At 45.3% G+C, this 25130-nt stretch overlaps 1 protein-coding gene across 1 annotated transcript in view; it reads right to left on the minus strand.

The window, feature by feature from the left end:
* Positions 1 to 3760: 3760 nt before the first annotated feature.
* Positions 3761 to 25130, minus strand: part of LOC120977816 (cytochrome P450 2F2-like) — a 61294-nt gene continuing 39924 nt past the window's right edge. The window contains exons 8-9 of the mRNA XM_040405941.1: positions 7427 to 7568; positions 3761 to 4324 (exon numbers count right to left, since the gene is read on the minus strand). Of these exons, the coding sequence (XP_040261875.1) occupies positions 4143 to 4324; positions 7427 to 7568 (324 nt within the window). The 3' untranslated portion in view covers positions 3761 to 4142. The remainder of the gene's footprint in view (positions 4325 to 7426; positions 7569 to 25130) is intronic.

A 25130-nucleotide genomic window follows, 5' to 3' on the forward strand; every position in this document is an offset into this window, starting at 1 on the left:
CTGCTACAGGACATTTAGTAAGTAGTACAGATGGGGCTGGGGATCGGATCGGAACTTCAATTAAAGCTATTATAAAATGTTTAGGCAATAAAGCAGTGAGTGAGCGGTGGGTCCAGAGTACAGTGACCGCACCGCCCCGCCGCATTTGCATGACACCAGCCCCTCCCACAGGTATATTAGGGGATATGTGGATGGCACTATTATGGGGTGGGGGATATGTAGATGGCACTGTTATGGGGGGGGAGATCTGTGGATGGCACTGTTATGGGGGGGGTGATCTGTGGATGGCACTGTTATGGGGGGGTGATCTGTGGATGCCACTATTATGGGGTGGGGGATATGTGAGTGAAACATATATAGCAGTGCCATCCACAGATCCACCCCCCATAACAGTGCCATCCACAGACCCCCCTTCATAACAGTGCCATCCACAGATCACCCCCCATAACAGTGCCATCCACAGATCACCCCCCCATAACAGTGCCATCCATAGATCACCCCCCATAACAGTGCCATCCATAGATCACCCCCCATAACAGTGTCATCCACAGATCACCCCCCATAACAGTGCCATCCACAGATCCCCGCATAACAGTGCCCCCTCAGATCCCCCCATAACAGTGCCATCCACAGATCCCCCATAACAGTGCCACCCACAGATCCCCCATAACAGTGCCACCCACAGATCCCCCCATAACAGTGCCACCCACAGATTCCCCATAGTAGTGTCATGCACAGACCACCATTAGTTCAAAACCCACCAAAAGCACACCTTTTATATAATTTTTTTTTTCTTATTTTCCTCCTCAAAAACCTAGGTGCGTCTTATGGGCCGGTGTGTCTTATAGGGCAAAAAATACGGTATGTAAGTTTTACACAATGATTTCATTTCTGAAGCAAAAAAAAAATCATGTTTTAGTGTTTCCATAGTCTGAGAGCCATAATTTTTTCAGTTTTTGGGCGATTACGTTGGGTAGGGTATGATTTTTGCGGGATGATATGTCGTTTGATTGACACTATTTTGGGGTGCGTGTGACTTTTTGATCGCTTGCTATTACACTTTTTGTGATGTAAGGTAAAAAAAAAATTTCTTTTTTTACAACGTTTTTATTTTTTTACGGTATTCACCTGAGGGGTTAGGTCATGTGATATATTTTAAAGCCGGTCAATACAGACACGGAGATACCTAATATGCATACTTTTTTATTTATTTATGTAAGTTTTACACAATAACATCATTTTTGAAACAAAAAAAAAAAACATGTTTTAGTGTCTCCATATTCTGAGAGCCATAGTTTTTTCAGTTTTTGGGAGATTATCTTAGTTTGGGCCTCATTTTTTGCGGGATGAGATGACGGTTTGATTGGCACTATTTTGGGGTGCATATGACTCTTTGATCGCTTGCTATTACACTTTTTGTGATGTAAGGTGACAAATGGTTTATTTAGCACAGTTTTTATTTTTAATTTTTTACGGTGTTCATCTGAGGGGTTAGGTCATGTGATATTTTTATAGAGCCGGTCGATCCGGATGCGGCGATACCTAATATGTATACTTTTATTTATTTATGTAAGTTTTACACAATAACAGCTTTTTTAAAACAAAAAAAATGATGTTTTAGTGTCTCCATATTCTGAGCCATAGTTTTTTTTATTTTTTGGGTGATTGTCTCAGGTAGGGGTTAATGTTTTGCAGGATGAGGTGATGGTTAGATTGGTACTATTTTGGTGGGCAAAATCCTTTTTGATCGCTTGCTGTTGTACTTTTTGTGATGTAAGGTGACAAAAAAATGGTTTATTTAGCACAGTTTTTATTTTTTTACGGTGTTCATCAGAGGGCTTAGGTCATGTGATATGCTTATAGAGACGGGCGATATGAACGCGGCGATACCTAATATGTATACTTTTTTTTCCCCTCTATTTTTTACCTTTTTTTTTTACTTTATTTGGGAAAAATTATGTTTTTGTTTATTTTTACTTGAAACTTTAAATTTTTTTTTGGGGGGAAACTTTTTTTTTCAACTTTTGGGGGTCTAATCCTTTACAATGTATTCCAATACTTCTGTATTGGAATGCATTGGCTGTATGAGTAATACAGTGAGTATTACTCATACAGATTCCGGCCTGTGAGATTCAGGGGGCTGGATCTCACAGGCTCGTCACCGGAAGGCAGCGTGATGCCTTCCTTAGGCATTGCGCTGCCTTCCATGCCATCGGGTCCCCTCTACAGCCGCATGAGGACCCGATGGCACCGCTGCTAGCAACCGCAACCACAGGTAAAAGCCGCAAACCGCAGGTCTGAATTGACCTGCGGTTTGCCGTGATCGCCGACACGGGGGGTCATGGGACCCCCCCGCGCATATAGCCAAAGTGCCTGCTCAATGATTTGAGCAGGCACCGGGTTCCGATCACCACCCGCCGTGCAGCGGTGATCAGAACTATACATGACGTACCGGTACGTCATGTGTCCTTAAGTACCAGGACAACATGCCGTACCGGTACGTCATGTGTCTTGAAGTTAAAAACTCAAACATTCACTATATAAACTGAAAAATGTTTGAAGATTTTGCTTTCCTTTGAATCACTTAACTAATAGTTAGTTGCATAACCACTGTTTCTGAGAACCTCTGTACATCAGTGTTGCATGAAGTCAACCAACTTCTGGCACCTGTGAACAGGTATTCCAGCCCAGGATGATTGGACTACATTCCACAGTTCTTCTCTATTTCTTGGTTTTGCAGAAACTGCATTTATGATGTCACTCCACAAAATTTCTATTGGATTAAGATCCGGGGATTTGGCTGACAACTCCATAACGTCAATCTTGTTGGTCTGGATCCAAGACGTTGCACGTTTACTGGTGTGTTTGGGGTTGTTGTCTTGTTGGAACACCAATTTCAAGGGCATTTCCTCTTCAGTATTCTGATGTATTCAAACTGATCCATGATCCCTGGTATGCAACAAATAGGCCCAACACCGTAGTATGAGAAACTTCCCCATATCATGATGCTTGCACCACCATGCTTCACTGTCTTCACAGTGTACTGTGGCTTGAATTCAGTGTTTGGGGGTCGTCTGACAAACAGTCTCCGGCCACTAGACCCAAAAAGAATAATTTTACTTTCATCAGTCCACAAAATGTCTCTTTAGTCCAGTCAATGTGCTCTTTGGCAAATTGTAATCTCTTTAACACGTCTTTTTTTTTAACAGTGGGACTTTGCGGGGGCTTCTTGCAGATAGCTTGGCTTCACATAGGCGTCTTCTAATTGTAACAGTACTCACAGGTAACTTTAGACTTTCTTTGATCTTCTTGGAGCTGATTGTTGGCTGAGTCCTTGCTATTTTGGCTATTCTTCTATCCATTTGAATGGTAGTCTTTTGCTTTCTTCCACGTCTTTCAGGTTTTGGTTGCCATTTTAAAGCATTTGCTATCATTTTCTGCACTTCTTTATATGTTTTCCCCTCTCCAATCAACTTTTTAATCAAGGTACGCTGTTCTTCTGAACAATGTCTGGAACGACCCATTTTCCTCAGAATTTCAGAGAGTAATGCACTGTAACCAGCATATACAACTTTTGCTGCCTTCCTTCCTTAAATAAGGACAATAATTGCCACCTGTTTTTCAAAGAATGAATGACCTCACTCATTAAACTCCCCTCTGCTATTATTTTGAACATGCCCCTTTCAATAAGTGATTGAATTACAGAGAATCAGCAGCATTCATGTCATGACTGTTGGGTTTCTATTACTCTACTACACCTGCTAGTAAATTATTTGCCATGTAGAAATATCATTTCTACCAAAAACAGTGATTGATCAGGTTAGTGATGTCTGACTGCTATTATTTTGAACACAACTGATATGCACCTACCTGATGGGCTGACAGTGTGCTCATAAACTATGTGCCAGGTTTATTCTTTCATTGCTCCTAGTAGAAAAATTGCACATCTTTTTTATGCCAATTTGGCTATTAGTAGTACAGACCTGTAGCTATGCAATGATGAATTCCATAGAGAAGCATATTATGATGACAGATCCGCTTTAATTACAGGGTCATTTTTAAAAGCTGGTGTAAATGAGAAATGCAGACAACATGGTCTATACAAAAATGCTACAGTACATATGTCTACCTATCTTATATTCTCAACGAGGAATAAGGCATATTTTGTAAGGTCGTGGAAGATTTCCCAAACCACTGCTCTCAGGAGTAATGTCAATTTCTGCAGGGTCCACAAGAGGTTTTGGGTTGAAGTTCTGGAGGATTGTGGTAAAGAAAATGAACAGCTCCATCTGGGCTAGACCTTCTCCAAGGCAAACACGCTTCCCTAAAAAAAAAGTCAGCGATAGTAAACATTGGGGGTCAATTATTAATAGATATATGCCAATCTTTGGTGTATATCTGTCACAGATTCTGTCGCAAAAGGGGATTTGTGGCCGAATCTGCGACTTACAGGGAGTGCAGAATTATTAGGCAAGTTGTATTTTTGAGGATTAATTTTATTATTGAACAACAACCATGTTCTCAATGAACCCAAAAAACTCATTAATATCAAAGCTGAATATTTTTGGAAGTAGTTTTTAGTTTGTTTTTAGTTTTAGCTATTTTAGGGGGATATCTGTGTGTGCAGGTGACTATTACTGTGCATAATTATTAGGCAACTTAACAAAAAACTAATATATACCCATTTCAATTATTTATTTTTACCAGTGAAACCAATATAACATCTCAACATTCACAAATATACATTTCTGACATTCAAAAACAAAACAAAAACAAATCAGTGACTAATATAGCCACCTTTCTTTGCAAGGACACTCAAAAGCCTACCATCCATGGATTCTGTCAGTGTTTTGATCTGTTCACCATCAACATTGCGTGCAGCAGCAACCACAGCCTCCCAGACACTGTTCAGAGAGGTGTATTGTTTTCCCTCCTTGTAAATCTCACATTTGATGATGGACCACAGGTTCTCAATGGGGTTCAGATCAGGTGAACAAGGAGGCCATGTCATTAGATTTTCTTCTTTTATACCCTTTCTTGCCAGCCACGCTGTGGAGTACTTGGATGCGTGTGATGGAGCATTGTCCTGCATGAAAATCATGTTTTTCTTGAAGGATGCAGACTTCTTCCTGTACCACTGCTTGAAGAAGGTGTCTTCCAGAAACTGGCAGTAGGACTGGGAGTTGAGCTTGACTCCATCCTCAACCCGAAAAGGCCCCACAAGCTCATCTTTGATGATACCAGCCCAAACCAGTACTCCACCTCCACCTTGCTGGCGTCTGAGTCGGACTGGAGCTCTCTGCCCTTTACCAATCCAGCCACGGGCCCATCCATCTGGCCCATCAAGACTCACTCTCATTTCATCAGTCCATAAAACCTTAGAAAAATCAGTCTTGAGATATTTCTTGGCCCAGTCTTGACGTTTCAGCTTGTGTGTCTTGTTCAGTGGTGGTCGTCTTTCAGCCTTTCTTACCTTGGCCATGTCTCTGGGTATTGCACACCTTGTGCTTTTGGGCACTCCAGTGATGTTGCAGCTCTGAAATATGGCCAAACTGGTGGCAAGTGGCATCTTGGCAGCTGCACGCTTGACTTTTCTCAGTTCATGGGCAGTTATTTTGCGCCTTGGTTTTTCCACACGCTTCTTGCGACCCTGTTGACTATTTTGAATGAAACGCTTGATTGTTCGATGATCATGCTTCAGAAGCTTTGCAATTTTAAGAGTGCTGCATCCCTCTGCAAGATATCTCACTATTTTTTACTTTTCTGAGCCTGTCAAGTCCTTCTTTTGACCCATTTTGCCAAAGGAAAGGAAGTTGCCTAATAATTATGCACACCTAATATAGGGTGTTGATGTCATTAGACCACACCCCTTCTCATTACAGAGATGCACATCACCTAATATGCTTAATTGGTAGTAGGCTTTCGAGCCTATACAGCTTGGAGTAAGACAACATGCATAAAGAGGATGATGTGGTCAAAATACTCATTTGCCTAATAATTCTGCACGCAGTGTATTCCCTAATATCTATCTATCTATATCTGTCTATCTGTCTGTCTATCTATTCACTGTATCTATCTATCTATGTATCTATCATTAATCTGTCTATCTATCTATCTATCTATCTAGATACTTTCTGTACCTGCAATGTATATTTATATTATTCTTAAAAATACATTTTCCCATAGCTTCCTTTTTTTGAAAGGAAGTCGATAGAGTGGCTCACCCCCCTATAGCTATGGATAGGTGCTTAAACCTAAGATTGAATCACCCTATTCAATACATAAACACTAAACTAATTTGAATGGATAGGTAAGCTGATTTGTATTTAGAAAATGAAGTTTAATTAAAGCGAACCTGTCACCATGATTTTGCGCATAGAGCTGGGGACATGGGCTGCTAGATGGCCACTAGCTCATCTGCAGTACCCAGGTCCTATAGCTCTCTGCGCTTTTATTGTGTTAAAAAACTGTTTTGAGTGATATGCAAATGACCTGATATGAGTCCTGTAGCCGGAGAGGAGTCAAGCGGAAAGGAGCCCAGCACCGCCCCGCGTCCTCCGAATCTCCTCCTTGCTGGCTGACGTCACAGAGCTGGAGCGCTGAAATCTCGCGATGCGCGAGCTAGCGCATACGCAGTGTCGGCATCATGTTCATTCCCTGTGCTGGCATCAGCACAGGGAACGAACTACGCATGCGCTAGCTCGCGCATCGCGAGATTTCGGCGCTCCAGCTCTGTGACGTCAGCCGGCAAGGAGGAGATTCGGAGGACGCCGGGCGGTGCTGGGCTCCTTTCCGCTTGACTCATCTCCGGCTACAGGACTCATATCAGGTCATTTGCATATCACTCAAAACTGTTTTTTAACACAATAAAAGCGCAGAGAGCTGTGGGGACTGGGTACTGCAGATGTGCTAGCGGCCATCTAGCAGCCCATGCGTAAAATCCCGGTGACAGGTTTCCTTTAAGTTTTTTATATTGCCTATATTTAAAGAAAATACATACATATTATCATTATCTATATAAAAATACTATATAAAATAGTATAGTAAATATAATATTCTCATCTGTATTAAAAGAATTTCCTTTTTGTTAAATATTTTATCCCCATTAGGTTAACATTAATACTGAATAATAGCCTGATACTTCATGTTCTGTGGAGATCACTTCTCAGCAGTCATCTCATTATCCTCACAATGCCAGGTAACATTTCTAGTACAAAGCTTTAGGTATGTAATAAAGGATGCTCATGTACAGAAATAGAATAAAAATCTAAAATCTGAAAATAAAGAAAGATTGGACAAAAATAGTTCGGTGACTGGTGCTAATTATTAGTAAAACAAATCTAGGTGATATATTCTTTATTAACCAATCACTTCCTGTCTGAATTTTTATATAAATCCATGCTAATATTAACAAAATAGACAATACCTGCTGAAAATGCCATAAATGCCTCATTTCTCTTGAAAAGTCCATTTTCATCCAAGAAATGCGTTGGGTCAAATGAGTTAGGATTTTTAAACTTCTCGCGATCATATTGAGATGTACATATCAAAGGCATGATGTTAAGACCCTAATAAAATAAAGAATATGGAAATGGTTTTGCCAGAAATATTCAAAAAGGCCCAGTTAAAACCACTGTGGTTTATATAGTTATTACTTATAATATTGTAAGTCTGCCACCACAAATGTGTAGGTCACTGCCTTCCACAAAATTCTATGTCCACCATTTCCATGACATACTATCACATAACTGACATCTATGAACAGGTCACTGCCTGCTACAAGATTAGCACACTCACCCCTTACTGCTGTTAGTCCATTTGTAAGTGAATGTTGTCATAACTCGTTCCCGTTTTCCAAGAAAAGACTTGGTCTTTTCTTCTCAGAGTGGTGGCAATGTAGATGGCCCATCTGCACTATCACAACAGATTTCTCCTACCATATGCATGACACTTAATAGGCACTTCACAACCACTGCACACACACTTGTCCATCGTGATATCTCTGCCTCACAACACGCAGCGTTGCATACAGTCACAACAGTAGTTACAGACTGCAGTATGGTCTGTGTTACCAACCTGCCTTATCTATAGGCCCCAGGTTGCTTCTAGGATGCACAGATTGAGCTACTTTTATTCAAAAATCCTCTCTGGCTCCAAGCCCTCTGCAATTTTAGAATTTTTTTTTGCTCTAGCAATTTTCTGACTTGTTGTTCCCTTCTTTCTAGTAGCATCCACCTCTGCTAGTTTCTGCAAGGATATACAGTGGATCTGTCTCCAGCTACAACCACCAGCTCACTCTTCCATTTCCTGCACCAAACTTCACATGAGGCTTGCATAGCACTTATATTAATCATCTTATGTCATGTGTTGCACTACTTACAAAGGACCTTCCTGTGGATAGTCTCATCTTTTGCAAAGGATCTTAAGATGCATTTACACATACCGAGCAGCAGAAGATTATTCTGTCAGCTGCTCGTTAATTGGAGGTGAAGCGTTCATCTCCAGAGTATGGGGACGAGTGGTTGCTATTGTGATCACTCGTCCTCATACAGCCGCATTGTTTCTGGGCAGCAGATTGCTGTTTAGACCCAGAAACGAAAATGTAGGTACCTACACAATTGTGAGCACATTTTGACGGGCAGATTGTTGTTTGGCAATGAACGTTTGCAGGAACATTTGTTCCCAATATTATGCCTGATAATCTGCCCGTCTGAATCCACCTTAAGATGTTGAGCAGAAAAGTTTGGCATCATCTCATCATTTATCATTAAAGGAGTTCTCCGGGAATTGAGAAAATGAAAATACTTAAATATTACTTAATTATAAATATATTCCCAAATACCTTTCATTGTTTATAATGGCTCGTTTTGTCTAGGGAGCAATCATTAGGAGAAATAAAATGGCCACCGTCCTATTAGTACACACAAAACCTGTCCTAATCACACAGAAGGACAAGTTACTTCACAACACTGAGCTAAAGAGCTGCCTCATCCTCCTTCTCCGACTTGTCAAGAATTATGATCCTGAATACAGTTTAATATGACCTTCAGCTGAATCTCCAAGGGATGGAGCTCATGAGGAGACATCAAGTACAGAGAGGACTGACAGGACAGATTGTGGTAATGGACACTGCATACAAGTGCTGCTGCTCATTACTAATCCTCATGAACCTTATTCCTGCAGAGATTCAGCTGAAGATTATAATAAACGGTATTCAGGATCGTAATCCCTGACAAGCAGAGCAGAGAAGAGGATGAGGAAGCTCTTTACCTCAGTGTTCTGCAGTAACTTGTCCTGCTGTGTGATTAGGATAGGTTTTGTATATACTAATAGGACAGTGGCCACTTTATTTTCCCTGATGATTGCTCCCTAGACAAAAGGAGTCATAAGTAATGAAAGGTAATTGGGAATATATTTATAATAAAGTGATATTTACGTATTTTCGTTTTTTTTAATTTCCGGAGAACCCCTTTAACAGTACATTTGGTCAGTAGATAGCAAAATAATCTCTGTGCTGCCCCAAACACACATTCTTACAATACATTTAGTGCCAACACACTGTATAGTATACAGTACATATCTTCAGTGTCCATCACATCCTACCTAAGGTGTAGGACATTTTCAGAGTGTCAGTTTGCTGTCATAGACTCAATACTTACAGGGCGTTTCACCCACAGTAGTGCACATACATTTACCATTCCCTCTCTGGTGTCTTACAGTTGCTTAAAGGTACAGTCCACGGTAAATCACATACAGTAGCACAATATGGCAAATCATCATGAGTGCAAGTGTTGGGAGAGATAATAACATGCATTAACATAATACACTACCAGACAATGAACATCTGGAAAGCAATGTGATTAAACTGAGATTGACAACATAGAAACTGCTAGTGGTGCTTGGTCAGTAATCGCTTAACCTTGGTGGTGCCAACTTTATTTAAGGTTCTGACGCAGGGTATATGTTGAGGCAGGGTCACATTAATACTGGGTGGCATCCTACTGAAAAAATCTACTCCTCCATTTGTTGGTTATTAAGAACTCAGACAAACAAAAGATTCTGATAAAATTTCACTTTCACAAAGTATAACATTCAGATTCTAGTATAATATTCAGATTCCAGTTCTATTCAATGAAGTATATAATTAGTGAACACGGTAAGAGGAGAAGCTGAAATGAAGTAGAATAGAGTTTTGCACCTGCATACCTATGGGATTTAAAGGGATATTCTAACTCAATATGAAAGATCTTCCATGGCCTCCAAATGTTAAAAAAAGTTTTACTTGAGTTTTACTTTGAGTTTGTACTCACTTGGCCGATCCCTGCCTCTGCAGGTCCAACAGTGCCCTGGTCCTTGCTGTGTTCTATTTAAAAGGGATTTCTGAGATTTTTTTATTGATGACCTATCCTCTGAATTAGTCATCAGTATCTGATCGGTGGGGGTCCAACACCTGTTACTCCCGCCGATCAGCTGCTCTGAGAAGGCAGCTGCTCCCCTGTGAGCGCTGCGGCCTCTTCTCAGTTCAAAAAGCACAGCGCCGTACATTGTATAGCGGTTGTGCTTGGTATCGTGCTCAGCGCCATTCACTTGAATGGGGCTGAGCTGGTACTAGGCCACGTGACACATGAACGTGTCATCACTCGCCTAGGGAAAGCAGAGAGAAGGCTGCGGCGCTACTGTGAGCGTCGCTGCCTTCTTAAACAGCTGATTGGTGGGGGTCCTGGATGTCAGACCCCCACTGGCCGGATACTGATAACCTATCCTGAGGGTAGGTCATCAGTATAAAAATCTTGGAAAACCCATTTAATGCTGACACAGCAGGAAATGGCTGGGAGTGACGTTCAGCCTTTCACTAGCTGAGGGGATCAGCATTGTCGCCAGGGGAAACTCCACACTGAACACAGGAGGGAAGGGGAACAGTAACTGGGCCTGGAAACTACGGAAGAAACAGGTCACCTCCTAACCAACCCTAATCCGGGCCCTAACTATTTATCAATATGAATAGACCTTGAAGGTAGGAATATTCATATGCAGGAAACCTAGGTCTTTATATCCCTATAAGGCCCTGGAAAAGGTTAGGACCATAGACAACCCATTCTTTCCCAGATGGACGAATAGAAGTCTCTGTCTCAGGCCCAGATACAAACAACAGGGAAAATAACAAACGCGACACTTAACTTCTGTAGAGACGGACGAGCAGGAACACCAGAGACAAACTCACACCAGCTCAGCCAAACCGAAATGAAGCTATCTACCGCATAGTCAGAAGGGTGGGGTCAGACTATAAAGGGTAGAAGTGATGACCACTGAGCAACAGTTGAGAAAAGGGTAGTGGTCATTAACCCTATCAACACTGAATCAAGAGAAATCAAGTAGGCTGTTAGATTCCTCCACCCTCAGCCAATCTTCTTGATTTCCTGACATCAGTCACCTGAGGGACGGAGACAGTGAGCAGCATTCCCAGCCATTTCCTGTTATGTTAAAGCAGGAGAAGGAATTGGAGTGCAACGCGTACACGGGCACCATCAGAATGACAGCAGCAGGAATAAGCTTGTTCATTTCTTTAACCATTTTAACCAATTGGTATCCATGTGGGATTGAAGATGGAAATGGGAGAAGGGTGGTTAGAGGGGTTCTCCCATCTGGATAATTAAGGCATATTGATGCCATAAATGTCCTATTGGTGCCCGTGCTTACTCTGGGACCCGTTCCTATCTCAAGAATGAAGCCCTGCTGCAAATGGAGAGAGCTGTGTGCATGTGAGGATTGCTGGTGTCGTCTCCATAAAATCTCCTCTCCATTGGCTATGGGACTCCTGAAAATAGTCAGGCACACTTGATTAGCTATTTTTAGAAGTCCCAAAGCAGTGAATGGAGAGGACACTGCACATATTTGGTGTGCTCTCCATTCACCGCAGGCCCTGCTCTTGAACTGTAAAAGGGCTCCAGAGGTGGGACTGATACCTATAAGGAAGGGTTTGCATTGGCGTTATTGAATTCCATTATAGGTTTCATTATAAGAGTTATACCGGAATGTAATGGAATTCTATGACGAAATGCAACATAAGACTTTAGGAGGCATTCTGCTTTGCTCCGTACAAATTCATGTCTATGGGGACACATAACGGTTCCACTTGTTTCCTGTTATATGTGAAGAAAAAAATAGTCCTGTCAACAGTATGTAAAGCTGGCCATGCAAATCAGTCTTTTTCTAAAGTGTGTCGGAAGTTTCCGACTGTCCCCCAACACTTCATGTTGGGGAGACAAGGATCAGGCAAAATATTTGTGTCTCATCTCTTTGTTCCCCCGGGAGATAAGCCACTATCAGAAGTGTCTGGCAGCGGCTTTCTTCACTCTCCTCGTGGAATTCACATACACTTTCGGATAAGCTGATCTTGCTCATGTATGGTGAAGTCGGGAGATAGCTGTTGGCCAAACGATCATTCGGCAGACAGTTATTGAATGTGTGTGGGCAGCCAAAGGAAAGCCCACATACACAATCATGTACAAATGTCATATGTTTGATACAAAACATGAATTTCACCAATAGATCTTTTGTTGTAAGGTAGCCAGAGACATTAGTCATGTGCACATCAAAACCAATTACTATAAACTGAATGACCTTGGCCAAGGCAGCAAGTCCCATGATGACTGGTTAGCTCTTCCAGCAAAATTCTAATGTCTGAGACCGCCTTAAGACAACAGTAGCACATTTGTACTATCATAATGCCAGCTGATCTCAGCTCACTTCTCTTGTTAGCACAATGATTCAGATGATAAACTCAAGGGCCTGTCCCACACAATTATAATAACTTTTTGGCATGTCAGAAATCTGTACATCTGTTGGCAAACAAATAACCAATTATAATGCTAAAACGTCTTCACAGGGTGTGACACCAATATGCTGCATACTGTACAAACTGTTCTAGCTAGGGTACAACATTTGTTAGCCAAGGGCATGTTGACATTTCTTTGGCAAAGCAAAACCTCTACGGTAAATATGTCTTAATGATCTCTTGTCATAATGTCCAGTATACTAATTGACAAAAAAAATATAACACAGCCAGCCAGAAATATCACATTGCTGCAAAACACGGCATTCAGTTGTGTCTCAGGCAAATATGCTAAATCATTATTGGTTCGCTGTTTTTAGTGACAAATTCAGGTTCTGTTTGGTACCCCACGATGGTTGGGTTTTAGTATGAGGCCTCATGGTGAGTGCCTCAGTCCCAACTTTATTGTGGAGTGACACACTGCTCCAACAGCTGGTGTGATGATCTGAGGACAGTCAGTCAACCCTAGCAGTGATATGGTAGTCATTAACAGCTCGCGGTAAGTGCAGGACATCCTGCCACCAGATGTATTGCTTCTCACATCAGGGCTTCCAGCTCACATTTTTCTGTAGGATATTGCTCACCCACACACAGCAAGGTTTTCCAATAATGTCTCAGCTAGTATTGATCGAGCACCAAAGTGCTCGGGTGCTCTGGTGCTCAAGTAGAACACTTTGGGATGCTCTGGTGCTCTATGGAGCACCAGAACACAATAGAAGTCAATGGGAGAACCAGAGCATTAAACCAGGCACCCCCTGCTCTGAAGAGGGGAGGGTGTCTGGTTCACAGGAAAAGGTCAGAAATTGATGGAAACACCACTGAAATGGTTCGGGAACAGCATGGGGAGGATGTCTGGATGCATCCTGGATTCCCAGGTCACTGCTGGGAACGATGTTGTCCGAGTAGTACGCCGCTGTTACAGACTGACAATAATACGCACCAAACTGAAGATAAACTCTATTTTAGAGGAAAAATTGTTAGGAAGCATTCTTTGCTGTATATTTACTCGTATATAAAGTGCAAGTGCTGCCAAAAATTGCAACGAAGAGGCACTCCGATACAACCTGTATATCACATAAAGGAGGGCCTCATTCACATTATGGTACAATTGTTCAGGTAGTTAAACTCCTACACTCATAAAGCCTATGCACTAAGTGAAAGGGCTGCCAAAAATTACTAGGAACTGGCACTCCAATGCACCCTTTATTACACATAAAGGAGGGCATCATACACACCTTTGAAAAATTATGATTGAAGACCTGCTGGTGACCCTTAAAAACATTAGGAGCAAGGGCCTGCTGGTGACCCTCTAAAACATTAGGGGCGAAGGCCTGCTGCTGATCTGACCATCTAAAAAATTAGGGGTGAGGGTCTGATGCTGAGCTGACCCTCTAAAACATTAGGGGTGAGGGTCCGCTGCTGATCTGACCATCTAAAACATTAGGGGTGAGGGCCTGCTGCTGATCTGACCATCTAAAACATTTGGGGTGAGGGTCTGCTGCTGAGCTGACCATCTAAAACATTCAGGGTGAGGGTCTGCTGCTGAGCTGACCATCTAAAACATTAGGGGCGAGGGCCTGCTGCTGATCTGACCATATAAAAAATTAGGGTTGAGGGTCTGCTGCTGAGCTGACCCTCTAAAACATTAGGGGCGAGGGCCTGCTGCTGATCTGACCATCTAAAAAATTTGGGGTGAGGGTCTGATGCTGAGCTGACCCTCTAAAACATTAGGGGTGAGGGTCCGCTGCTGATCTGACCATCTAAAACATTAGGGGTGAGGGCCTGCTGCTGATCTGACCATCTAAAACATTTGGGGTGAGGGTCTGCTGCTGAGCTGACCATCTAAAACATTCGGGGTGAGGGTCTGCTGCTGAGCTGACCATCTAAAACATTAGGAGTGAGGGCAGCCTAATAAGCATGTTGATATGATGGAGGAGGATGAGAAAAGGAAGATTGAACCATATACCCATTGTTGTGGAGGAAGGGGTGCATGGGCATACAGTGTATTTAATACACCATGAAAGCCACATTTAAAGCGCCTTTATGTTCAGCTGCTTTCCTCTGGTGGAGTAGAGAAGTCAAGGGCAATCCAGGCCTTGTTCATTTTGATAAGAGTCAACCTGTCAGCATTTTCAGTTGGCAGGCGGATGCGCTTATTAGTTATTATGCCCCCAGCAGCACTAAATACCCGCTCTGACAAAACGCTGGTGGCAGGGCAGGCGATCACCTCCCAAGCATAGAGCGCCAGCTTGTGCTACGTGTCCAGCTTGGACACCCAATAGTTGTAAGGCACAGAGGGATCACTGAGGACGCTGACACGATCTGCTACGTACTCCTTCACCATCTTCCAAACTTTTCCCTCCTTGTGACACTAGGCTGTGCATCAGGGTGAGGGTGCTGGCGGGGTGTCATGAAACTGTCCCAGACCTTGGAGAGTATTGCCCTGCCTCTGTTGGAACTGCTGTGTGTTCCCCTCATCTCCCCTCCTTGGTTGCCCAGATAAATATGTACTCTGCCACCAGCAATGTCAGCTGGAAATTTTTGGAGCAATTTTTCCACAAGGACCTTCTGGTATTGCACCATTTTGCTAGTCCTCTCCACCATAGGAATGATAGATGAGAAGTTCTCTTTGTAGAGGGGGTCGAGAAGGGTGAGCAACCAGTAATCGGTGTTGGCCAAAATGCGTATAACGTGACGGTCACGGGAAAAACAGCTTAATATAAAGTCAGCCATGTGTGCCAGAGTCCCAACAGACAAGACTTCGCTGTCGTCATCAGGAGGATGACTCTCAATATCCTCATCCTCTTCCTCCTCTTCAGCCCATCCACGCTGAACAGATGGAATAAACCTGCTATGGGTACTACCCTCTGCAGCGGAGGCAACCATCTCCTGCTCCTCCTCCTCCTCCTCTTTATCATCCACCTCACATAAGGTGCACCTTCACCAGTAGCTCAGGCAAATTGGTGTAGGTTTTGAGAAACCGCTGAACCACTAATTTGAAGACGTGGGCTAGACATAGGATGTGTGCAGGGCCGGCGCCACCAGTAAGGCGAACTAGGCAGTCGCCTAGGGCGCCACTTAGCAGGGGGCGCCCGCCGCGGTTTAAAAAATAAATAAATAAGTTATAACTAACATAACAGTGGCGGCTGGCCGGCGGCGCCCCTCATGCTGCGTCGCCTGAGCGCTCTAAAGAATCCCGGTGGGCCGCGGCGGCGGGCGGCACATGTCAGAGACAGGCAGCGCACACACAGACACAGGCAGCAGGCTGCGCAGCACTGAGCTGAGCCGGCGCCTGCTGACTCCTGACTGAGCGCCGCTGCTTCAGTGAAGCCGTGGGGGTGGGGCGGAGGGGGGTGCATCAGCGCAGCAGACCACAGAGACAGTCTGTCAGTGACAGTGACAGTGACAGTCTGACACGGTCACCGCTGTCTGTCTCTCTGGTGGTCTGACGTCCTCCTGACTGAGTGACTATTATTCTAACTGCTGCTAGTTTACTCTGGCTTACCTGGCTGCAGTGCAGAGGGTGGGGCGGAGGCGGAGCTCCGCTGACTTTGGAGCAAATGAGTAAGTTGAACTCCCTGACCCCTCCCACCCTTGAGCATGTGATGCAGAGTCAGAGAGAGGGGTGGAGCGAAGGAGGAAGAAGAGAAGGCAGCAAGGCCGCACACTGAGCAGCCCAGCAGCCAAGCAGCCAGCCACGGCCACGGTGGCCACCAGTGGCCCACCACCAGCAATTTGCCTCCCCCGACCCCCCAGTGCGGCAGTGCAGTGCCTGTGCCTTCTCCTTCTGGGACAGAACTAGAAGTGGGCTCCTAGCCTCCTACCTGCCTGGATTGGAGTGCAGCCTGCAGGTGCAGCTGCTTTCTTCTTCCCCAGGACCCCAGGGCGACATTGGTGAATGGTGTTTGTCTCCAGTCGCCAGAGACCAGCTCATCTTATTGTCCTGGTGGTAAGTAGTCAGTAGACAATGCAATATGTTTATTATTTACTGTATTTTTTGCCTTTATAAGACGCACTTTTTCCCCCCAAAAGTGGGGTGGAAAATGGCCGTGCGTCTTATAAAGCGGATTGGGGATACTTCGCTGGCCGCTATGCTGCACAGCGCGGCCAGCGAAGTATCAGTGTGGAGGGAGGAGGCGGGGACACTCATGGCGGGGCACGGTGCAGTGACTCTACTCTAATACACCGGGCCCCGCAGCTGTTAAGTACATTCAATCCGAATGGGTCCGCAATTACTGTACTGTACTTGCTGTACTAGTACCTTATGTATAGCATTAAGATGGCGCAGACCGGCAGCTCCTTTGGTCATGCGCCGCCTGCCCCAGCTCCCTCCTCATGCGCTGCCTGCCCGTCTGCCTGTTCATTCATAAAGTGAGATAAGCAGGCAGGCGGCGCATGAGGAGGGAGCTGCGGCAGGCGGCGCATGACCGAGGGAGCTGCCGGTCTGCGCCGTCTTAATGCTATACATAAGGTACTACAGTAAGTACAGTACAGTAATTGCGGACCCATTCGGATTGAATGTACTTAACAGCTGCGGGGCCCGGTGTATTAGAGTAGAATCACTGCACCGGGTCCCACCATGAGTGTCTCCGCCTCCTCCCTCCACACTGATGCATCTGATGGGGGATCTGTAGATGACACTTATGGGGATCTGTGGATGACATAAGTGTCATCCACAGACCCCCCCGTAACAGTGCGTCATCCACAGACCCCCCCATAACAGTGCGTCATCCACAGACCCCCCCATAACAGCGCGTCATCCACAGACCCCCCCATAACAGCGCGTCATCCACAGACCCCCCCCATAACAGTGCGTCATCCACAGACCCCCCCATAACAGTGCGTCATCCACAGACCCCCCCATAACAGTGCGTCATCCACAGATCCCCCCCATATCAGTGCGTCATCCACAGATCCCCCCCATAACAGTGCGTCATCCACAGATCATCTGATAAGGGGGGGCGGCAATTTTTATCTTGCCTAGTGCGGAAAAAATCCTTGCACCGGCCCTGGATGTGTGTGAGCTTGCCAAGCTCCAAAGCCGCCACCAAGTTATGGCCATTTTTAGACACAACCATGCCTGGTTCTAGGTTCAGTGGCGAGAGCCACAGATCAGTCTTGTCCCTTATTCCCTGCCACAGCTCTGCGGCGGTGTGCTGTTTGTCACCTAAGCAAATTAGTTTCAGCCTGTTGCCGCTTCCCCACTGCAGTACTACACTACTTCCAGCTACTGACTGATGGCTGACTGGTGCTGCAAGATGAGAATTCAGAGGTGGAAGTGGAGGAGGAGGTGGAGGAGGAGAAGGGGGGGTTTGCAGCTACTAACTTAGGTGGTGGCGGAAATCTTGATGGAAGTATGCCAATAACTGCATTGGTCAGGGCACGGGTGTTGTTACGGGACACATGCTGGTGTAAGGCGGGGACGGCACACCAGGAAAAATAGTGGCGGCCTCAGTGTCCCCAAGCCTAAATGGCAACATTTCCAGGGCCAGCAATTTGAAAAAGTGTGCATTTAGTGTTATGGCCTGTGGGTGGGTGGTTGGGAATTTGCGTTTTCATTCAAAGGCCTGGGGTATGGACATCTGTTCGCTGCGCTGGGTCACAGAAGTGGATGTGCTAGCTGAATGTGCTTGCGAAGTCCAGGTGCAGAGCGGGAGGCATCCAGGCCTGCGTATTTGACAGGGGATTGGCCAGCACGTAACACAGGGGAAGAGGAGGCAGTGGTGTGACCCACAGACACTGATTGTGGACCCAGGCGTTCAGCCCACCTATTAGGGTGCTTTGATGCCATGTGGCGGATCATGCTGGTGGTGGTGAGGTTGCTAGTGTTCATGCCCCTGCTTATTTTGGTACGGCACAAGGCATCAAGGGAGGTTGCCGTAAGGGGGTACTCCAGGGAACAGTTGCGAGCCTGTTTGGTGTGGCCCGCCTTCTCCCTTTTGCCACCCCACTGCCTTTTCCAGCCTGTTGCGGTTCTGCGGATCCCTCACCCTCTGTACTGCTGTCCTCGCTCAGCTTGCCACCTTCCCAGGTTGGGTCAGTGATTTCATAGTCCACCACCTCCTCTTCCACTTCATCACTCTGGTCATCCTCCTGACTTGTTGAACTAACAACAACCTCACTTATTGTTAACTGTGTCTCATCCTCATCATCCACCTCGTGAAACACTAATTGCCATTCCCCAACGTCATCTTCTTCTGACTGTGGATGCTCAAGAGTTTGGGAATCAGTGCACAAGATCTCCTCATGTCCCTCTTCAAGTGGGCTTGTCGAGAGGCTGTCACGGCGGACAGGATATAAGATACACAGATAACAAAACAAACAAGTTTTCTAGGCGAGAAGCTGGGGATAAGGTCACCTCCTAGCAAATCCCTAACTGCTCTCCCTATTCTGCTTTGCCCACATTCAGACCCTAAAGGTGGGAATAATGTGTCCTCGTGCCTGGGCTGAGAATACCCTAGAATCTCTGAGATGGTGAAAGGGGAAAAGGGACTGCCTGCTCCCTCAGAACCAGGAGGGGACAGACGACACACAAACAGCCTAGACAGCAAACCAAAGAAATCAAAAACAGACTTATTTTATCTGAGCAGGAAAAGCCAATCCTTCACTCCTTACTTCCACATCCTGACAGAAGCTATAACCCGCACGGAACACTGGGAGGGGAGTAATTTAAACCAACGACTCCACCCAGTGCACCTAAAGGGATGCGGATCTAGCATGACTCCAAAACAAAACAAATGACTAGACACGTGCTGCTAATCTGGCAGACCTCCGTACATAGTCTGAGCAGGACATGACAGTACCTCCCCTTCTACGGGTGACCTCCGGACACCCCGGACCAACCTTATCCGGGTGGGATCTGTGAAAAGCCGTCACCAGTCGGCTGGCACTGACATCCAGCACCGGAACCCACATTCTCTCCTCAGGGCCGTATCCCCTCCAGTGTACCAGGTACTGAAGGGAACCCCGAAGAACTCTAGAGTCAAGAACCCTGGAGATCTCGAACTCTAAATTTCCATCAACCAGAACAGGGGGAGGAGGCAATGGCGATGGTTCCACCGGTTTCACATATTTTTTCAGTAAAGACCTGTGGAACACATCATGGATCCTCCAAGTCTGCGGAGGATCCAGCCGAAACGCTACTGGATTGATCACCGCAGATATTTTGTACTGACCAATAAATCTTGGACCCAGTTTCCAAGATGGCACTCTCAGTTTAATATTTTTAGTGGACAACCACACCAGATCACCCACATACAGGTCAGGACCAGTCACACGTCTCTTGTCAGCCATTCGCTTATATCTCTCACCCATCTTCTCCAAATTCACTTGGATCCTCCGCCAGATAGAAGACAAGGCAGAAGAAAATCTCTCCTCCTCTGGCATCCCAGAGGAACTAGTCCCAGAAAAGGTACCAAACTGAGGATGAAAACCGTATGCGCAAAAAAATGGCAACTTACCCGTGGACTCCTGCCTACGGTTATTCAAAGCAAACTCTGCTAGGGACAAGAATTAGGACCAGTCCTCCTGATTCTCAGCCACAAAGCACCTCAAGTAGGTCTCCAGGTTTTGATTAGTAAGCTCTGTCTGTCTATTTGACTTCGGATGAAAAGCCAAAGAGAACGAAAGTTGAATACCAAGCCGAGAGCAGAACCCCCCCAAAACCTGGAGACAAACTGCGTGCCCCTATCCGAAACCACAGCCGAAGGAATACCATACAATTTCACGATATTATCAACAAAAATCTGCGCAAGAGTCTTGGCATTAGGCAGACTAGTTAACAATATAAAGTGAGCCATTTTACTAAAACGGTCAACTACCACCAAAATTACTATTTTCCCTCAGGAACTCGGCAGATGTGTAATAAAGTCCATCGACAAGCGCGTCCAAGGACGAGACGGAATCGACAAAGGCAGAAGTGAACCAGCCGGTCGAGTATGAGCAACCTTTGACCGTGCACAGGTTTCACAAGCTGCCACGTAATCCTCAATGCTCTTACGTAACCCGGGCCACCAGAACTTCCGGGACACAAGGTCACAGGTGGACTTACCACCAGGATGTCCAGCAAGGACAGTATCGTGATGTTCCTTAAATATCTTGTATTGCAGTTCTTCAGGAACAAACAACCTCCCTGGGGGACAAGAACCAGGAGCCCCCTCCTGGGCTACCAACACCTCCATCTCCAATTCAGGGTACAGAGCGGAGACCACCACCCCATCAGCCAAAATCGGAGCAGGATCCTCTGAATCACATCCCCCAGGAAAACTGCAAGACAACGCATCTGCCTTGACGTTTTTAACCCCCGGGCGAAAAGTAACCACAAAATTGAACCTGGTAAAAAACAGTGACCATCTGGCCTGTCTAGGGTTTAGACGCTTGGCAGACTGCAGGTAAGCCAAATTCTTATGATCCGTATATACTGTAACTGGGTGAGACGCCCCCTCCAACCAGTGACGCCATTCCTCAAAGACCAACTTGATGGCCAGCAACTCTCTATCTCCCACATCATAATTCTTCTCGGCGACCGAGAGCTTCTTGGAAAAAAAAGCACACGGGACCCACTTGCCAGGAGATGAACCCTGCGAGAGCACCGCTCCAACCCCCACTTCTGATGCATCAACCTCCACCACGAATGGCTGAGACACATCGGGCTGCACCAGAATTGGAGCAGACACAAAACACTCCTTAATAGTCGGAAAGGCCTGCAATGCCTCATCCGACCAGACAGAGACGTCGGCGCCCTTCTTAGTCATATCAGTCAGAGGTCTTACAATGGTAGAATAGTTCAAAATAAATTTTCTATAATAATTAGTAAACCCCAAAAATCACATCAAAGCTTTCTGATTCTCTGGTTGGTCCCATTTTAGAACCGCCCGGACCTTTTCGGGGTCCATACGAAAACCAGAGTTAGAAAGCAGATATCCCAAAAACAGAAGCTCCTGCACAGAAAACACACATTTCTCCAATTTGGCATATAATTTATTCTCCCGAAGGATTGTCAAAACCTGTCTCACATGATCCTGATGGGTCTTCAGATCAGGAGAGTAAATTAAAATGTCATCCAAGTAAACTACCACGAACCTCCCCACCAAATGATGAAAAATGTCATTGACGAATCGCTGAAATACCGCTGGCGCGTTCGTCAACCCAAAAGGCATAACCAGATTCTCAAAATGACCCTCGTGCGTATTGAAGGCCGTTTACCACTCATCCCCTTCCTTGATTCTGATCAGATTGTAGGCCCCTCTCAAATCCAACTTGGAGAACACCTTGGCATCAACAATCTGATCAAAAAGGTCGGAGATCAAAGGAAGGGGATACGGATCCCAGACCGTAATAAGGTTCAACTCCGGGAAATCCAAACAAGGTCTCAGCGATCCATCCTTTTTCTTTACAAAGAATAAACCTACTGCCACGGGAGACTTAGATGGCCTAATATGACCTTTTGCCAAACTCTCGTCAATATACTTCCGCATGACCTCTCTTTTGGGTTGAGAAAGATTGTAAAGCCGAGACTTTGGCAACTTAGCCCCAGGGATGAGATTAACTGGACAATCATAGTCACGATGGGGGGGCAATTCCTGAGCCCCACCCTCTGAAAAGACATCCGCAAAATCTGAGAGATACTGAGGTAGAGCCATAGTGGACACACCAGAGATAGATGTGCCAAGACAATTATCCGAACAAAATTCACTCCAACCAATTATTTGTCTTGCTTGCCAATCTATAATTGGGTTATGTTTTGTCAACCACGGTAACCCTAAGACTATAGGAGCAGGCAAATCCTTCATGACAAAACAAGACATAATCTCAACATGTGAATCACCCACCCCTAACTGAATACCATGAGCAATATAAGTGAGACTCCTTTGAGAAAGAGGGGAAGAATCAATTGCAAAAACCGGAATCTCTCTTTCTAAAGTGCAAGTACTTAGACCCAGATTTTGAAGAAAAAGAAAGTCAATAACCAGCACCACAGTCAATGAATACATCAACAAAACAAATTCTTGAGTCTAGCACCACCATAGCTGGAAGGAGAAAATGAGTATTACAGGGAGCTTGCATACCTGCTTGCTCCACCACTCTATTCACGCTACCAAGAGTCAGGACGTTTTTTTTTTTCTCTTTCTTATCACCATGCGGTTTAACAAAAGGACAAGCAAAAACAAAATGACCACTTTTCCCACAGTATTAACATAGTTTATGCAATCTCCTAAAGTCTCTACTATCAGAACGGAAAGATATCTGATCCAGCTGCATGGGTTCCTCCCCCACCCCAGAGTTATATGTAATATCACCCTGGGAAGCAGGTGAGACGAAACCACTCACAGAAGGGATCCCTTGCGCGGAGGGAGCCTTACACCTCTCTCTAATACGTCTATCTAACCGTACTGCCAAAGACATAGCATTCTCTAAAGTATCCGGGTACTCATGAAAAGCCAGGGCATCTTTCAACCTCTCAGATAACCCTTGACAAAACTGTCTACGTAACGAGGGGTCATTCCTCTCTGACTCTGTAGCCCATCTCCTAAACTCAACGCAGTAAACCTCTGCAGTATGTTCACCCTGTAATAAATTATGCAATTTAGATTCCGCCATCAAGACCCGATCTGGGTCATCGTAAAGGGCTTTGAAAAATTCTTCCACCGACTGGAGGGCCCGAGAACTGGGCGGCAGAGAAAAGGCCCAGGATTGCAAGTCCCCTTTAAGCAGAGAAATGATTATACCAACTCTCTGACTTTCATCACCTGACGAAGATGGACGCAGCCGAAAATACAACTTGCATGACTCTTTAAAGCGGATAAAATCATCTGCACCCCCTGCAAATCTCTCAGGAATAGCAACTTTAAGCTCCCCACAAATTTGACCTGCACCTGATGCCAGAGCATTCTGACACCGTGTGACCGAACTACGCAGATCCGCAACCTCTAGAGATAATCCCTGCATGCGGTCAACTGGCGCATCAATTGACGCCATCACAAAACTGCTGAGTAATGGCAGTCAAAGTAGGGCGGGTTATAATGTCACGGCGGACAGGATATAAGATACACAGATAACAAAACAAACACGTTTTCTAGGCGAGAAGCTGGGGATAAGGTCACCTCCTAGCAAATCTCTAACTGCTCTCCCTATTCTTCTTTGCCCACATTCAGACCCTAAAGGTGGGAATAATGTGTCCTCATGCCTGGGCCGAGAATACCCTAGAATCCCTGAGATGGTGAAAGGGGAAAAGGGGCTGCCTGCTCCCTCAGAACCAGGAGGGGACAGACGACACACAAACAGCTTATCTTATCTGAGCAGGAAAAGCCAATCCTTCACTCCTTGCTTCCACAGCCTGACAGAAGCTATAACCCGCACGGAACACTGGGAGGGGAGTAATTTAAACCAACGACCCCACCCAGTGCACCTGAAGGGAGGCGGATATAGCATGACTCCAAAACAAAACAAATGACTAGACATGTGCTAATCTGGCAGACCTCTGTACATACTCTGAGCAGGACATGGCAGAGGCCCAAATCCAGGAATGGAGAAGAAAATAGCTCCTCAGAATATCCGGGTGTGGGATCACTTGTTAGCCAAGACTCTCCATGGTGAAAGGAAGTAGGATCAGGGTGAGGATTCTGTTGACCAGACTCTTGGCTACTGAGACTAGACTTTGTGGAAAACAGGGTGGTGCTTAACCCACTGGAAGCATTATCTGCTGCAATCCAACTGACCACCTGGTGGAACTGGTCTGACTTCGAGAGCATTGTCCTGCGCCGCCCTGCAAACTGGGACATGAAGCTATGTATCGTGGATGATTGTTTTTCTTCTGCTCTGGCAGCAGGCACAGTTTCAATGCGCCCAGGGCCACGGCCTCTGCATGCACCATCAGCAGCACGGCCACTTCCCCATCCCTTATTGCTTGCCTTGAGCATATTAAATGGTAAATATGCTTGCAAGTATGCCACACATACAGTAGGAAAGTGGTGGTGCATGGAAAACGCTAAAAGGACCAAGGAGGAGGCGCCAAAATCCCTAGAATCTAAGACATGGATCATAAAGATCCCTGAAATAAAATCTATGAAGCCTATAAAAACTACACACTTTAAGGGTCCATTCACACGTCCGTTTTTTCTTTCCTGATCTGTTCCGTTTTTTGCGGAACAGATCTGGACCAGATCTGGACCCATTCATTTTCAATGGGTCCTGGAAAAAAACGGACAGCACAATGTGTGCTGTCAGTTTCCGTTGTTCCGTTCCGCATGTCCGTTTAAATATAAAACATGTCCTATTCTTTTCCGCAAAATTCGGATCC

The sequence above is a fragment of the Bufo bufo genome, chromosome 8 (assembly GCF_905171765.1).
Source record: "Bufo bufo chromosome 8, aBufBuf1.1, whole genome shotgun sequence".
In the NCBI taxonomy this organism is placed as follows: domain Eukaryota; kingdom Metazoa; phylum Chordata; class Amphibia; order Anura; family Bufonidae; genus Bufo; species Bufo bufo.